The sequence below is a fragment of the Copadichromis virginalis genome, linkage group LG1 (assembly GCF_057382275.1).
Source record: "Copadichromis virginalis isolate Kocher_CV1m ecotype Utaka linkage group LG1, C_Virginalis_male_GT1.1, whole genome shotgun sequence".
NCBI lineage: Eukaryota > Metazoa > Chordata > Actinopteri > Cichliformes > Cichlidae > Copadichromis > Copadichromis virginalis.
In genome coordinates, this window is record NC_140618.1 from 36,694,462 (window position 1) to 36,710,594 (window position 16,133).

At 44.3% G+C, this 16,133-nt stretch overlaps 1 protein-coding gene across 1 annotated transcript; it reads right to left on the bottom strand.

Moving 5' to 3' along the window:
* Positions 1-447: 447 nt before the first annotated feature.
* Positions 448-15,829, bottom strand: foxr1 (forkhead box R1). The gene is made up of 7 exons (XM_085461043.1): positions 15,438-15,829; positions 15,190-15,282; positions 14,328-14,557; positions 13,868-13,936; positions 13,297-13,424; positions 12,886-13,118; positions 448-1,021 (listed from the first exon to the last, which is right to left on the bottom strand). Exons 1-7 carry the CDS (start codon positions 15,592-15,594, stop codon positions 939-941), a joined length of 993 nt encoding a protein of 330 aa, XP_085317169.1. The 5' UTR covers positions 15,595-15,829; the 3' UTR covers positions 448-938.
* Between the last annotated feature and the right edge of the window lie 304 nt (positions 15,830-16,133).

The window sequence follows — 16,133 nt, forward strand, 5'->3', positions numbered from 1 at the left end:
CTGGTGTTTGGACCCAGTGGCTCCTGTGAGTCCTCTTCTTTTGATTTGGAACCCCTGGAAGTTTATTTTAAACCTGTTGTTACTGCCCTTGGTTTTAAGTTGGACCAGTCCAGTTTTTATCATTTAAAGCGACTGGCAAGAGTGAAATCTTTTCTTTCTAGGTAGCACTTTGAAACCGTGATCCATGCTTTTATTTCTTCCCCTGTGGACTACTGTAACGTACTTTATGTTGGGGTCAGTCAGTTGTTACTTTGACGTCAGCAGCTGGTTCAAAATGTATATTGACAGTGCATATAGAGGTGTATCATATATAAGAGACAAATGTTGTTCCTTTAGTATGTTGGCATTACTAAATTTGGCTCATTGCTTACATATATTTATAAAAAGAAAATGTACAAGCTGTGATAACCGTTTCTGATAAAAATGAAGACTCATGTATTGAATATTCCTTTATTGGGTGAGGAAAATCAGACCATATCATAACTGCTTTAAAGTCATACCGAATAGATATCAGAGCCTTAAACAGGCTGACTTCTGCTAAATGGGTCAGAATATATAAAGCATATAAACAATTACAGCAATATGATGCAACAAACACAGCAGTGCTACTAATCCAAAATACTCAAAGCTTCATAGAACTGGAACAAACATTTATTTTTAGGTCCATTCTGCTGCTGATACATACTTTAGGTTTCTGAATATTAAACTTGTTGCTGCCTTTCATAGTGTGTAACTTGAAGGCCCCGAGTACTTTCTCCCACACTGAAATGATCAAATTATTTGAACATTACCTAATAAGACTGATTCAGGACAGACAATTAGTTATTTTAAACTTTTCTAGCAGTCCTTCACAAACAGGGAACAGTCTGTCTATTCTCTCCATCAGTCAGCTTCTGCTGGCTGCCCTCACACACTACTGAGTTTGTCCTGGTGGATCATCAAGGGTGCAAAGCCTCACAGATGATGTGCAGCAGTGTGTCCCTCAGTCTGTCCTCACTCTGGACACTTGCAGTTGTCACACCTGGAAATCAAGTGTGTGATAAGCTGCAGGATTCAAACACAAGCGTAACTTATAAATACATGTTCATACTTTTAATTACACAGAGAGAAAGAGTGCAGGACAGACAGGTGACAGTCTCAGGTGTATACACTGCTACAAAACAGCACAAGAGGAGGAGGATTTAGTGTTTGTGTTATTACGAGAGCTAAACAAGAAGAGTTCCCAGATGGTACAGTGGACACATGTGACTCCTGTGATTAAAGCATCTTTCTTTCAGCTTAACGAGTGAACCGTCAGCTCGTTCAAACACACGTTTGAGTCACCTTGGCTCGACACCACCGAACAGAGGCCGCAATATAACATTAACAGTGCAGTGAATCCTGCTTGTGCCGTGATATTCAGGACTGCAAACCGAGCAGCATTCACTGACTTTCAGCTTGTTGTGTTTGTGGATATATGACTGACTTTAATTACCGTATTTTCACGACCATAAGGCGCACTTAAAAGTCTTAGATTTTCTTCAAAAAGTACGGCGCGCCCTATAGCGCAGTGCGCCCTGTGTGTTGTAAGGAGGACGTAGTAGAGAACACCATGAGAACGCTAAAGGGTGAAGTGTGGGCGTTGATCGTATATACCGGACATCGTTGTTTTAACAACCCTGAAAATGGCAAAGAGACACGCTTATGAAGCACAGTTTAAACTGAAGGCCATCAGCTATGCGGAGGAACATGGAAATCGAGCAGCGGCGAGAGAATTTAAGATTAACGTGTAGCCCAGGTATATTTTATGGGGCTAAGTTTTATTTCCAGTTGGATATATCTGAATAGTTCTCTTGTTCATTTTACTGTGTTGTAGTAGTAATAAGAAAGTGTGTTGAGGTGCTTTTACTTTGAAAGGGAGCGAGCGGAAGGAGAGAGCGGAGGCAGCCACGAGAGGAGAGAGAAAAGCGTGCTCGAGATGCGGCTAGCGTCTACAGAGACTTTTTTCCAATGGACAGTGAGGATAAATCATCCCACGCCCACGGCTGAGTAACAGAGCGTGACTGTGAGGTGGTGCAGCCCGGACTGGTTTGCACTGTTGCCTCGAAATATCCCTAGTTAGCGGCGTGCTAACTTGGCTAATCGGAGTTAGCCATAAAGGTGGACTTCGCTGGACGTCACCTGACCTGCACGGAGTGGGAGGCTACTGACTGCCAAGGCGGGCTGATCAGGTTTGCTGCTTAAAAGGAGTAAGCGTGCAGCTCGGCGACCTAAGGGACGGACCTCTCGGTGTGCCATGAGGGTATTGTGGACAAAAGACTAAGGTTTCCAGGTAGGAGCACCATTTTGTTTTCTTTTAGGACCGTTGGTTCCTACGCACCCTAGCATCGATCCAGGCCTGCACCGAGGGGACTTGGGAAACTGGGTGGTGTGAGAGTGTGTGTGTGTGTGTGTGTGTGTGTGTGGCCCATTACAGTAAAGAACTGTGTAACTGTTATTATTGTTATATTTTGTCATTGCAAGAGACTTTTTACTTTATTGATTTATTGGGTGTTTACCAATTCATTCAGTAAACCTGCTTGGTTTAAACATAAGATTTTGTGTCTAGTACTGTTTCTTATCTATAGTTCAAAGTAAGGTAAAAGTGTATCTGTGTGTTATACGTGTGTAAATCAGGGGAACTTGCACTGAGGGCAACTAAGTAAGTTTAAGATAACTAAAACTCAGGGCGTACCCGGCTATAGTGGAGTACACAGCCAGGGGCGCTACATAAAATGGAGGCACCGCTGGGATGTTTTGTTGTTTCAGTCTGAAGTTCCCAAGCACGTGTATTTTGAGATAAAAGCAGTAACTTTGATATTGTTTGGTCATGGATGTTCAAGCTATGCACTCTGAGTTGTTCGAGGAGCTTCAGGAATGGAGTCGTGGAGAGACCTTAGATGAGGCTCACACACTGATGGTGCTTACTCCCGAAGGAGTGGAGATAGACCAAATAGAACACACTCTGGAGAGTGTTAAAGCTTTGGGTCGAGTGCGGGTCAGAGGCCGGAGATACAACAAAGCGCTTGATAGGCTAACTGTCCTGTGTGAAACCAAAGAGAAAGTAGATGCCGCAAGAATCCCACCTGAAGTGTACCCTACGGGGGCTAGTGAGCCGTGGCCCATCATAGTGACAGCTGAAGCTTCGCCTCGTGAGGATTTTTCCCAGAGTAAATCGAAACGTGGGGCAGAGGCACAGGAGAATGGTAACTCTGCAGAGTCGATAATCCGTGCTGTGGGCGATTTGTTGGCAAAGATGGAGAGACCCTCCAGTGAAGGCAGTAGTTATCGTAGACTCAGAATGTTCTCAGGCACAATACCAACACCGGTTGGAGAAGAGACATTCGAACAGTGGCTTGAACAAGCACACCTAATGGTGGAGGAGAGTGACAGTTCTGCTAAAGAAAAGAGGCGCAGAATCATTGAGAGTCTTAAAGGTCCAGCACTAGCGGTGGTGAAAGCTGTGAGGACAGCTGATCCTGATATTAGCCCAGAACAATGTCTAGAAGCTGTTACAAAAGCTTTTGGCAGTGCTGAGACGGGTGAGGATTTGTACTTTGCTTTTCGGTTACTACAACAGCAACCGCAGGAAAAACTATCCGACTTTCTGAGGCGATTAGAGCAGTCGCTGAGCAGGGTAGTGAGTTGTGGTGGAATTGAAGCCCACCGTGTTGATAGGGCCCGAGTAGAACAGCTCCTTAGGGGTGCCGTGTACTCCGACATGATGTTAGTGCAACTCAAGCTGAGAGACAGGAAAGAAACCCCACCCAGTTTTGTAGAGCTCTTAAGTGAGATCAGAAGTGAGGAGGAGTATGAAGCCTCCCGGGCTAAATTGCATCTGGTAGCACACAAAGTCCAAGCACAATCAGAACAGGATAACAGACAGATTGAAATTCAGAATCTGAAAACTGAGATTCGAGAACTGAAGTCTATGGTCTCATCCGTGGTAAACCAGTCATGCCCCGCACCAAGAGAAGTTGCAGAGCCTCTTCCAACAAGCAAGACTGACGGTGTAGAGGGTTCAGCAGATGGCGAAGTGGTTGCACTGAGAAAACGGGTTAAAAGGTTGCAGCAGAAGCTGGACGCCAGAGAGCAAAGGTCTGTTGTGTCCTCTCCAGTTTTGAGAGTGGAGCCGTCCAGGTCTGATCTGAACTCTGCACGGACAGGTAGCACCAGTGATAAAGAAAGCAACTTTTGTTACCGCTGCGGAGAAAATGGGCATTTTGCTAGTAAGTGTGGAAATGCCGCAAACCAGGCCAAGGTTATCCAGAGGTTCATTCAGTCACGGAAAAAGCCCAAACGACGGGAATCATATCCCAAACCCCCTGATGCAGGTGATACTGTGTGTACAGTTAAGAAGAGTGAAGTAGTCATGCTAGAGGACAGAGGGATCCCTAAAGGTTTGATAGGTCCATCTAATGTAAAGCAAGTCAGAGTGAATGGTGAACCATGCAATGCTTTGTTAGACAGTGGGTCAAGAGTAACCATCATTTTTGAGAGCTGGTATAAGGAGCACTTGTCAGGTGTCCCAATTTACCCAGTTTCAGGTCTGGCCATCTGGGGTTTGAGTGATTCTAGTTACCCTTATCTCGGCTATGTCATTGTGGATGTGGAATTTCCTGAGCAAGTCAAAGGAGGTCACGAGACCATTTCGGTCTTAGCTTTGGTCTGTCCCAACTCCAGAGGTCCGGACCAGACCCCCATGATCATAGGCACCAATGCCTCCCTTTTCCAGAGATTGGCCACCTTGTGCCAGGACACCGTAGGCGTGAGTAGCGTGCAGACTGTAAGCCAAACAGTTGGAGTTTTAACCCCACCAGCCCCTGTGGAGATCCCTGTAGAGGATGAGGGTGGAGTAGGCTGGGTGAAGTGGGTTGGGCCCAGCTCCCTGTCACTCCCGGCCGGTCAAAGCTGTCATGCTATATGCCGGGTGGAGCTAGAAGAACCACTCAGCAAAGGCATATTAATGGTGGAAGCATCCCCAACCATTCCGTTGCCAGCTGGCGTGCTGCTGCAGCCCATGGTGTTGCCTAGCTCTGCGTTGGAGGTAGACCATTTTGTTGTGGCAGTGCAGAATCAGTCTTCCCGGGATATCGTTCTCCCAGAAGGGACCGTTATGGGTCAGTTGTGTACGGTTGATACTGTAACTGCAGCAGTTGAAGTCTGTTCAAAAAAGGGGAAAGATCATAGAGAGCTAGATCCCCTTCTCATAAATTTTGGCGACTCACCTTTGCCAAATGAATGGAAAGAGCGGCTCCGACAGAAGTTGTCCAAGAGGGCTAATGTGTTTTCCCTCAGTGAGTGGGATGTTGGTCTGGCAAAGGGGGTAGAGCATCACATTCGGATGTCAGACTCCAGACCATTCCGCGAACGGTCACGGCGTCTTGCACCAGCTGACATTGACGATGTGCGTAGACACATACAAGACCTATTGCAAGCTGGCATTATCAAGGAATCTCGCAGTCCTTATGCCTCTCCCATTGTCATTGCCAGAAAGAAAAATGGCAGCATCAGGATGTGCATTGACTATCGAACACTAAACCGCCGAACCATTCCTGATCAGTACACCACTCCCCGCATCGACGATGCACTTGATTGTTTGTCAGGGAGTAAGTGGTTCTCTGTCCTGGACCTTCGCAGTGGCTATTACCAGATACCCATGGCGGAGGAGGACAAAGAAAAGACCGCGTTCATTTGTCCGTTGGGTTTCTATCAGTTTGAGAGAATGCCCCAAGGTATCACAGGGGCACCCGCCACTTTCCAGAGATTGATGGAGAAGGCAGTAGGGGACATGAACCTCCTGCAGGTACTAGTGTACCTCGATGACTTAATAGTCTTTGGCAGGTCGCTGGAGGAACATGAGGAGCGACTTTTGAAGGTGCTAGACAGACTGGAAGAAGTGGGATTAAAACTCTCATTGGATAAGTGCCAGTTCTGTCAGCCGAAAGTGAAGTATGTGGGACACATTGTGTCTGCAGAGGGTGTTGCCCCCGATCCGAGTAAAGTAGAAGCAGTTACTAAATGGCCGGTGCCCACAGATTTGAAATCCCTGCGATCTTTCCTGGGGTTCTGCGGCTACTATCGCCGTTTCATAGCTAACTATGCTTCCATTGTAAGGCCACTCACTGAACTCACTAAAGGCTATGCCCCTACGCAGCGCAGTAAGAAAGGCCAGGCAGGACAAGGAAAGACCTACTTGAAGGAATCAGAGCCCTTTGGGAGTAGATGGGATCAGTCGTGTGTTGATGCTTTTCACCACATCATTCAGTGTCTGACCACTGCCCCTGTGCTAGCCTTTGCCGATGTAAACAAGCCATACACCCTTCATGTGGATGCCAGTCTGAAAGGTCTTGGGGCCGTGTTGTACCAAGAGCACCCCCAGGGGCTGCGGCCCGTGGCTTTTGCCAGCCGGAAATTGAGCTGCCCCGAACAGCGGTATCCAGTGCACCAGTTAGAGTTCCTGGCTTTGAAATGGGCCGTCGTGGACAAATTCCATGACTATTTGTATGGTGCAAAGTTTACTGTGCGCACTGATAACAATCCGCTGATGTATGTCCTTACCACTGCAAAGCTAAATGCAACAGGGCACCGATGGCTCGCGGCTCTAGCTAGTTATGACTTTAATCTTCAGTATCGGTCTGGCAAGACTAATATAGATGCTGATTTGTTATCAAGAAACATGGCTGATGACTTGAAGGAGACAGAATGGGATCAGGTCTCTCAAAGTGGCGTAAAGTCTATTTGTAAGAAAATATGCCTGGATGATGCAACTGAGACCAATGCGAGATACATCGATCAGTTGGGGGCACCTCCCGAGTGTGTTCCAGCTGTGTATGCTACTCAGTTAAGTCTGTCAGCAGTAGGGCAGGTGTCAAGGCCAGAGTTGCGACAAGCTCAAAGAACAGACCATGCCCTAGGCAGAGTGATCGATGCGCTGAACACTGGTACTTGGCCAAAAGGTATCCATTCTGACCCAGAGTTTGTGTTAATGAGGCGGGAGGCCAGCAAACTTGTCATGAGAGATGGGTTACTTTACAGGACAACCCGAAAGCAGTCCGGGGATGAGCTGTACCAGCTTGTGTTACCTTCTCAATACAGAGAACAGGTATTGCGGTCTACTCATGATGACATGGGACATTTAGGAATAGAAAGAGCCACTGACCTTCTGAGAGATCGGTTTTATTGGCCAAAAATGGCAAATGACGTGGAGCAGTATGTCAAAAACTGTGGGGTATGTGTCACCCATAAAACACCCTACAAGAGAGCAGCCTTTTTGCACCAGATGAGCAGCAAGGGTCCCATGGACTTGGTTTGCATGGATTTTCTGTCTATGGAGCCAGACTCCAAGGGGATAGGTAATGTCTTAGTGGTAACTGACCATTTTACCCGGTACGCACAGGCTTTCCCCACCAAAAACCAAAAAGCCACCACGGTTGCCAAAGTGTTGGTGGACAAATATTTTGTGCACTATGGATTGCCTGCCAGGATACATTCTGACCAAGGACGAGACTTTGAGAGCCGATTAATCCGTGAGCTCTTGCGGTCATTGGGTATACGGAAGTCTCGGACAACTCCCTATCACCCCCAGGGGGATCCGCAACCCGAGAGATTCAATCGAACCTTGTTGTCAATGTTAGCGACACTAGAGGATGAGAAGAAGCGAACTTGGAGTCAACATGTAGGGTCGCTAGTTCATGCCTATAATAGCACAAAGAGCGATGCCACAGGGTATTCTCTCTATTTTTTGATGTTTGGGAGGGAGGCTAGGCTTCCCGTGGATGTTTGTTTTGGAGCATCTCCTGATGGAGCGGAGGAGAAGACTCATTCACAGTATGTGACGAATTTGAAACAGGAGTTGCAGAGAGCTTATCAGTTAGCCAATGAAGCTGCTAATAAGGTACACAAGAGAAACAAAAGAGCTTTTGATCGACGAGTCAGTTACCAAGCCTTGGAAGTGGGAGACAGGGTACTCCTTAAGAATCTGGGGTTGAAGGGGAAACATAAGTTGGAAAGCAAATGGAACGCTGTAACACATGTGATTGTGGGAAAACTGCCCAACCTACCGGTGTATAGGGTGAAGCCACAAACGGGTCAAGGTAGTGTGAGAACCCTACACAGAGATCATTTGTTACCGATTGGGACAGAAGTGAGACTGCCAGAAGGCATGGCCAGAGATGAAGTGCCAGCGAGACCACAGACTCGCAGGATGGGAAAAGGAAAAGAGAGGGTAGAAAGCAGAGACGTGAGTCAAGACACTGGGGAGTCAACTGGATCGTCAGATGTAGAATACGAGAGGCCACATGCCTGGTACAGAGACTGTGTGGAGAAAGTGTTGAGGGAGGAGTCATTTAGTGACAATTCTCCATTGGCATCGGAGGATGACGCTCAAGCTATGTTTCTATCTGAGGGCAATGCCGAAGAGTCTCAGGAGGAAGCAGATGACATTGGTGATGTAAAGAACACCGATACAGAGTCAGAAGAGGAGAAGGAAAGACGTCTCTCAAAGAGGTCTAGGGGAAGACGGAGTATTGGGAAAGAGGTCAGCAAATGCCTTAGGTCAGGGACGACTGGGAAGAGAAGAATAAAGCCAGTTTTGAGACTGTCCTACGATGAACCAGGGAAGGCTAGTGACCAACCTATTACTATTGTTCACAGAGGGGTTGTGATAAAGTTGGGGAATGCGTAAATGGAAAAAAAAAAAAAAAAAAAAAAAAAAAAAAAAAAAAGTGAAGTTCTAAGAGTGTCTGTTATACATTCAAGATGTGTGGAGTTTTATTTGTTTTCAGTCGCCTTGGGAGATGTCTGATGAGGACATCCAGACGATTAGAAGGGGGAGGATGTAGCCCAGGTATATTTTATGGGGCTAAGTTTTATTTCCAGTTGGATATATCTGAATAGTTCTCTTGTTCATTTTACTGTGTTGTAGTAGTAATAAGAAAGTGCGTTGAGGTGCTTTTACTTTGAAAGGGAGCGAGCGGAAGGAGAGAGCGGAGGCAGCCACGAGAGGAGAGAGAAAAGCGTGCTCGAGATGCGGCTAGCGTCTACAGAGACTTTTTTTTTTTTTTTTTTTCCCCAAATGGACAGTGAGGATAAATCATCCCACGCCCACGGCTGAGTAACAGAGCGTGACTGTGAGGTGGTGCAGCCCGGACTGGTTTGCACTGTTGCCTCGAAATATCCCTAGTTAGCGGCGTGCTAACTTGGCTAATCGGAGTTAGCCATAAAGGTGGACTTTGCTGGACGTCACCTGACCTGCACGGAGTGGGAGGCTACTGACTGCCAAGGCGGGCTGATCAGGTTTGCTGCTTAAAAGGAGTAAGCGTGCAGCTCGGCGACCTAAGGGACGGACCTCTCGGTGTGCCGTGAGGGTATTGTGGACAAAAGACTAAGGTTTCCAGGTAGGAGCACCATTTTGTTTTCTTTTAGGACCGTTGGTTCCTACGCACCCTAGCATCGATCCAGGCCTGCACCGAGGGGACTTGGGAAACTGGGTGGTGTAAGAGTGTGTGTGTGTGTGTGTGTGTGGGGCCCATTACAGTAAAGAACTGTGTAACTGTTATTATTGTTATATTTTGTCATTGCAAGAGACTTTTTACTTTATTGATTTATTGGGTGTTTACCAATTCATTCAGTAAACCTGCTTGGTTTAAACATAAGATTTTGTGTCTAGTACTGTTTCTTATCTATAGTTCAAAGTAAGGTAAAAGTGTATCTGTGTGTTATACGTGTGTAAATCAGGGGAACTTGCACTGAGGGCAACTAAGTAAGTTTAAGATAACTAGAACTCAGGGCGTACCCAGCTATAGTGGAGTACACAGCCAGGGGCGCTACAAACGAATCGATGGTTCGCAAATGGAGAAAGCTAGAAAACAAGCTCCGGCAGGTCAAGAAAACGCAGCTGAGTTTCCGCGGACATAAGACGAGGTGGCCCGAGTTGGAGGAAAGACTCGAGCGGTGGATCATCGAGCAAAGAACGAGCGGGAGAAGCGTTTCGACGGTCACCATTCGGCTAAAAGCAGTTTCACTAGCTGAAGAGATGAACATTGAACATTTCCAAGGAGGTCCGTCTTGGTGCTTTCGTTTTATGAAACTGTGCCATTTTTCCATCTGGACCAGGACTACGGTAGCGCAGCAACTTCCAGCGGATTATAAGGAAAAGCTGGCCATCTTCCGCTCCTACTGCAGCAAACACATCGGCGACAAAAACCATCCAGCCCAGCCACATCACAAACATGGACGAGGTCCCGCTCACTTTTGACATCCCGGTGAGCCACACTGTGGAGAAGAATCGGACCAGCACGGTAGCGATATGCACAACGGGGTATGAAAAGTCTTCTTTTACTGTTGTGCTTGGCTGCCATGCTAATGGACAGAAACTGCCGCCTATGGTGATTTTTAAGCGAAAGACTTTTCCTAAAGAGAAGTTTCCAGCAGGAATCATCATTAAGGCAAATGAAAAGGGCTGGATGGATGAGGAAATGATGAAAGAGTGGCTGAGGGAGGTGTATGTAAGGAGACCAGGTGGTTTTTTTCCACGCATCACCATCGCTCTTAATCTGTGACTCTATGTGTGCCCATCTCACAGCCGATGTGAAAAAACTAGTGAACCAAATGAACTGTGAGCTTGCTGTCATTCCGGGAGGCCTGACAAAGGAACTCCAACCGCTGGACATCGGTGTGAACCGCCCGTTCAAAGTAAGGCTGCGAGCAGCTGTTCAATTCAGACAGAGGATGAGGACTTCGATGGGTTTGATTGATGATAAAAATGTGAGTACCAAACTTTGTTTTGCTCCTGCTTTATTTTTAAATATGCACACTTGTGTGTTGTTGATGATGACGATAGAAATGTGAGTAAGGTACCGAACTCAGGTTTGCTCCCGCTTTATTTTTAAATACGCATACGGTACTTGTATGCGCCCTATGATCCAGTGCGCCTTGTGTGTGTTAAATACAGTAATGGCACACATAACTGAGACTGCGCCTTTTAGTACAGTGCGTCTTATGGTCGTGAAAATACGGTATCCATAAAATCATCACATTCTCTGTAAGATTAAGGTCGACTATTGAACGGTGTATATTTTGAAGTAAAGGCTTTAAAACCAAGTTAGTACAAACATCACTAATGTCACATAACTTTCCTGACATGTGGCCAACAGTAATGTTTTAATGTTCTTCATTATAAAAAACATTTGCGCATAAGTGACATAATATTCAGTACTTACTTCAGAAAGTTTACTCTTCGTCCGATTCCGCCATTTCCCCGCCCCCCCTCCTCCTTCTTGGCAAAATTATCCACACCACCGCCATGCTATGAAGTCTGGGATATGTTGGGCCATAAAGGCTACACCGACCCATCCTTAAAATTTAGGGAAATTAAGGATGCATTTGAGGGCCGCATTTCGAGCAGCCTTTGAATTGGGACAGTTTTTGTCATGCCGCTGTGACGTAAGCGGCTTTAAAATGCAGCCTTTAAGGCGGCACGCCCGTTGTGCTCCGACAGTGAACGTGACTAAACTATTGAGGGGGGGGGAGAAAAAAAAAAAAAAAAAAAAAAAAAAGCCACATGTTGCCATATCATTTTGTGATTGTCGACATGGTACATTTGTCCACCAATAGGAATTGAGTGTTTCTGTCTTTTTTTCCCCCCCACTCACAAGCAAAGCGTGTTTGCTAGCGCTCTCCTTAGAAAACAGTTTTTATTTCTTCCCGGTGTTCTGACAAACCATCCTACTTTGGCAAAACGTCTTACCGCAAGTAGTTTATGCACATTTCTGCTGTCACAGAGGAATTCCAGCACCAATTTAAGGTTTGCCACTTCATTTTGCCCGTTGAAGTATGCGTGTAAGTAACATTCACAAAGGTAGCATGGTTTGGCACTTAATTTTACCTGTCAGAGTGTGTGTAGCTGTTATTAACAAAAGTAGGATGATTTGCCACAAAATTTTAAGCAGTTTAAGTATGCTTGTAGGTGACATTCAAAGGTAGGTTGGTTTGACAGTTAATTTTACCGGTCAGAGTATTTTTCTAGCCAATATTCAAAGGTAGGACAATTTGCCACTGAATTTCGTGTTGTGCGCATGCGCAGAAACAACAGGTAGGACTGTTTGCCAGGTAGGATGGATTCCCAGAACACCGGAGTAAACGCCACTGTTTTAAGTGTCCTATCAACACAATTTAAAAACTGGTGTATAGTTTGAAGTCCACACGTTCGACCCAATAATGATAATTTAAAAAAAAAAAGAAAAAAAAAGCAGCATGTGTAAGATACACGTACTGGAAAATTTACTAGGACTCCCCTATCATGCAACTGTCTTTTTTCCATCAAACACTCATTAAAACAGCAACCTACAGGTATGTTAGCGCACTCATCGCCGACTGTCCGAGGGAGGGGTGGGGTCACACGTTGAAACAGAGGCGCAAGGCAGCCCAGGCGGGGAAATTTTGCGACTCAATTTTTATATCTGATAAGAAAACTATTCAGATAGTTATGTGGTGAATGAACTACAGTTACACTTTCAAGCACCGCATCTGAAATTCAAGCACTTTTCAAACCTTGAATTTGGTTTTTAAGAAGACAGATTAATACATTTGGACTAATGAACACTGCATCAGATGGCTCTTTTACACCACGCTTTATTATGCTACTGTTTAATGCACATTTCCCCCTTTAACTGAAATCACATAGGAAATAAGCTCCGAATTATATCTGAAACAAAAAGAAAGCAGTTACACTCAAAATAAGTTTTATTCCAAAGCCATTTCTTTACATACGTGGTACTAAACTGAGTTCCTTGCCATTATCTTACCAGTTCTGACAGTAAACTGGAGCTATGAGCTTTCCTCACATTAAGATTGCCTTCCATTTACCTGGGTGGGACATGCTCTTCTCCAGCTGCTTTAAAGATTCTCCTGTCAGCATGTTGATCTCATCCTTAAGGCGCCGCTGGCCATCTAAAGTAAGGTGCCAAAAACATGACTTCCTCTTGCCATCTCTGCACAGCTGGTTGCAAGTTTTGCGAAAACTGCTGTTGAAGCACAAGTTGTGTCGGATAGTGTTCTTCCAGCCGTCTGGAGCCGTCTGAAAAAATGGGAAGTGTTCTCTGGGAACAGGCAGAGATTCACATCAGATAGTGCAGCAGTTTTATCCAGTTCAAACATAACTTAAATGAAAAGGGACCCATCTGATGTTTTGAAAGACTTAATCATGCCTGATCAGGTGTTTCATTTAGCATGCAAGGTGAAGTAACCTTGTGGGCAATTAGACAATCAAATCCTAACCTGGTGAAATTGTAAATCTGTTGGACTTTGAAGCTCCCTGTATGGCTGCTCTTGAGCGCCAAGGCAATGAGGATGCAGTAATTCACTGGTGGACGGGGCCAGCAGCCTGGTTTAAGAGGCTTATTGTCCTGAAAAACCACACACACACACACACACACACACACACACACACACACACACACACACACACTAAAGAAAGGAGCAACTAGAATAATGACAATAAAGAGAAACACTGAGAGCCTAGGGCATTTTCCCAATTATTCCAGAATATGTAGATGCAGTTTTATTGGGACTAAGGAAACTGTCTCTCCAAAAGTGCCCATTTATACGCAGCCACGTCATTGACCTCGTCTCAGTTAAATTACATTTTACACCGAATCCTAATTTGTTTTAGTTCATTAAATTCCTCCAAAACACTGTAGCTTTAATTGAAAATGTTCTCATTTTAATTCATTTGGACAAAAGCCTGTCTGAGGAAAAAAAGGGTCCTCAAGACTTCAAAAACGGCGAGTAATGAGCTGCCTGCATCCCACTGAAGGAAACTGGTTCAGGTCTAAGATATTGTTCTCACCCTGGGCTTTATGGTCCTCGCCTTACGTCTGCTCTTGACGGGTTGAGAGGAGTTGACATCATTCTTGACCTAATCATCAGTGATTGTCAGATTGACAGTTAACAGATACAGGTTGTTTCAATCATTACAGGATTTTTAAATCCAATGTTCTAAATGTGTATTTAAATAGATGTAAAAGATGTGGAGACTGAAATCACTTTTTGATTAGTTACACCAAATAATGAAAGACTGGGCCTGTGACCCATGTTTATTGGTCAATGGTAATGCATTTGGTCTTTAATGCCTTGGGATAGCCCATGAACACAAAGGTTTAATCCTACGCTTACATGTTAAATCCAGAAAATAAATGAAGTGTTCATTGAGACTGCACAAACACTCAGCACTCTAACAAAGTAAGGTTGCCGCTGCAAACAGAAACAGGTGATGCATAATAGAGTGGCTGTGAGCGGTTAGTGTGTACCGTGTACTCAGAAGAAACTGATTGCACCAGCTCCCCCTGGAGAGGACCATCATGGCAGGAAAACACCTGGCGCTCTGCTGTCAGTGGACATTGGGTCTCCAGGAGCCTAGTTTGGCTTTCCTCAGCAGGTTCACACACAGGCCCCACGTCAGCATTAATCTCGTTGTACTGGATCGGGCAGGCAATGTTGGGATTCACCAGCAGCCACAGGTTTGGTTTCACAAAAGTATCTGATGCACAGAAATATTCAGTTTGCTACAGTGATCACTTAAGAATAATTTCTCCAACACATGAAGCCAGAAGCATAAAAATCAGAGGCAAGAGTGTCATGCGGATGCTCGTTTTCCAGATAGGACATTATTAAAAACCACATTCTTTGTAACAGTTTCCCTCCTTTCACAGTACACACACACTATAAATAAAATAAAATTGGAAAGCAGAGTGGTGGAGCAAAGTTTTGACAAGCAGGCATCTGCTGTGTTTGTCCGTCACTGTGCATTGGCCCGATAAAGGAAGGATGTAAATGCATACTGGTAGGCTACCAAAGCTGAGCATGCAACACTCAAGCACACGCATACAGCACTGTAGTGGCAAACAAAGCACAAATAATTTCAGTACGGTAACAGAACTGCATCCTTGTGTATTAGAAGAAACGTGCTTTTAGGTAGAAAATAAATAAAAGGATTTCAATCAAATCACACACTTCAGTGTGTAAAGCAGCCCAACGTGTGTCCTAAACTGACTGTTTGTCATTTCATTCAAACACTACACAAACCACATTTACAAAGGCAAACTAAGAAACAGAGTGATTGGAAGGAGTCATTCAGTGCTGAGTTATGGGGTGGGACTCAATGCAGCTCACCTGATGTTTTATCGTACCAAATAAATTCATCTTTCCTTTTCGAGGTTCTTACAGAAGGCCTCTGGACCACATACTGATCACTCACTTTGTCATCTGTCAGAGACACACAAACACACTAACACACAAAATACACACCGTCTGATCTTCAGATTTAATTCCTTCTGAAATGGCAAGTCAAAACTGCTCATCCATATGACATGAATAAAGAGCAAACACTACTGAAGAAAAGAAAAAAAAAAATCCATCACCATGATATAACTGGTCAGTGGTTGTAGCCAGTTTCAGTTCCTTGTCCATATCCCAGTCAGTCAGACCAACAGAGCAATGCAGGTCAAAGAGTTGTGCTTTGGTTTTAAGCTGTAAGGTCATAGCTGAATGCATTTCAGTGGTTTGGTTCCTCTCCATGCAACAGAAGCTCTTAAATGTGGGGACCTGCAGACTGTCTATACAACAGCTGGAGCTAAACAGCCTAATTGGACACAATTAATCCTAACAGGATGCAGCCTGTGACGATTGGACACATTTAGGTCTACAGTAAGCAGAAATTTCAATTCAGGTGTAAAAAGTCAAAGTAAATAACACCTTCCAAAAACAAGATTCTCAATCTGAATCAATTAAACAGCATCACCTGTATTATACATATACATATACACACACGTATATATATATATACATATATATATATATATATATATATATATACATATATATATATATATACATATACATATATATATATACATATATATATACATATACATATATATATATATACATATATATATACATATATATATATATATAAACATATATATACATATACATATATACATACACATATATATACATATATATATATATATACAAACATATACAAACATATATATATATATATATATATATATACATATACATATATACATACACATATATATACATATATA

Excerpts from the sequence above, each read along its gene's own strand:
- foxr1 (XM_085461043.1), bottom strand. The coding sequence starts at position 15,594 with ATGGAGAGGAACCAAACCACTGAAATGCATTCAGCTATGACCTTACAG. Across the intron at positions 13,119-13,296 it reads CAGATTTACAATTTCACCAG|AGAACACTTCCCATTTTTTC; the intron begins GTTAGGATTTGA and ends GCCTGTTCCCAG. Across the intron at positions 1,022-12,885 it reads GAAGAGCATGTCCCACCCAG|GTGTGACAACTGCAAGTGTC; the intron begins GTAAATGGAAGG and ends CTTGATTTCCAG.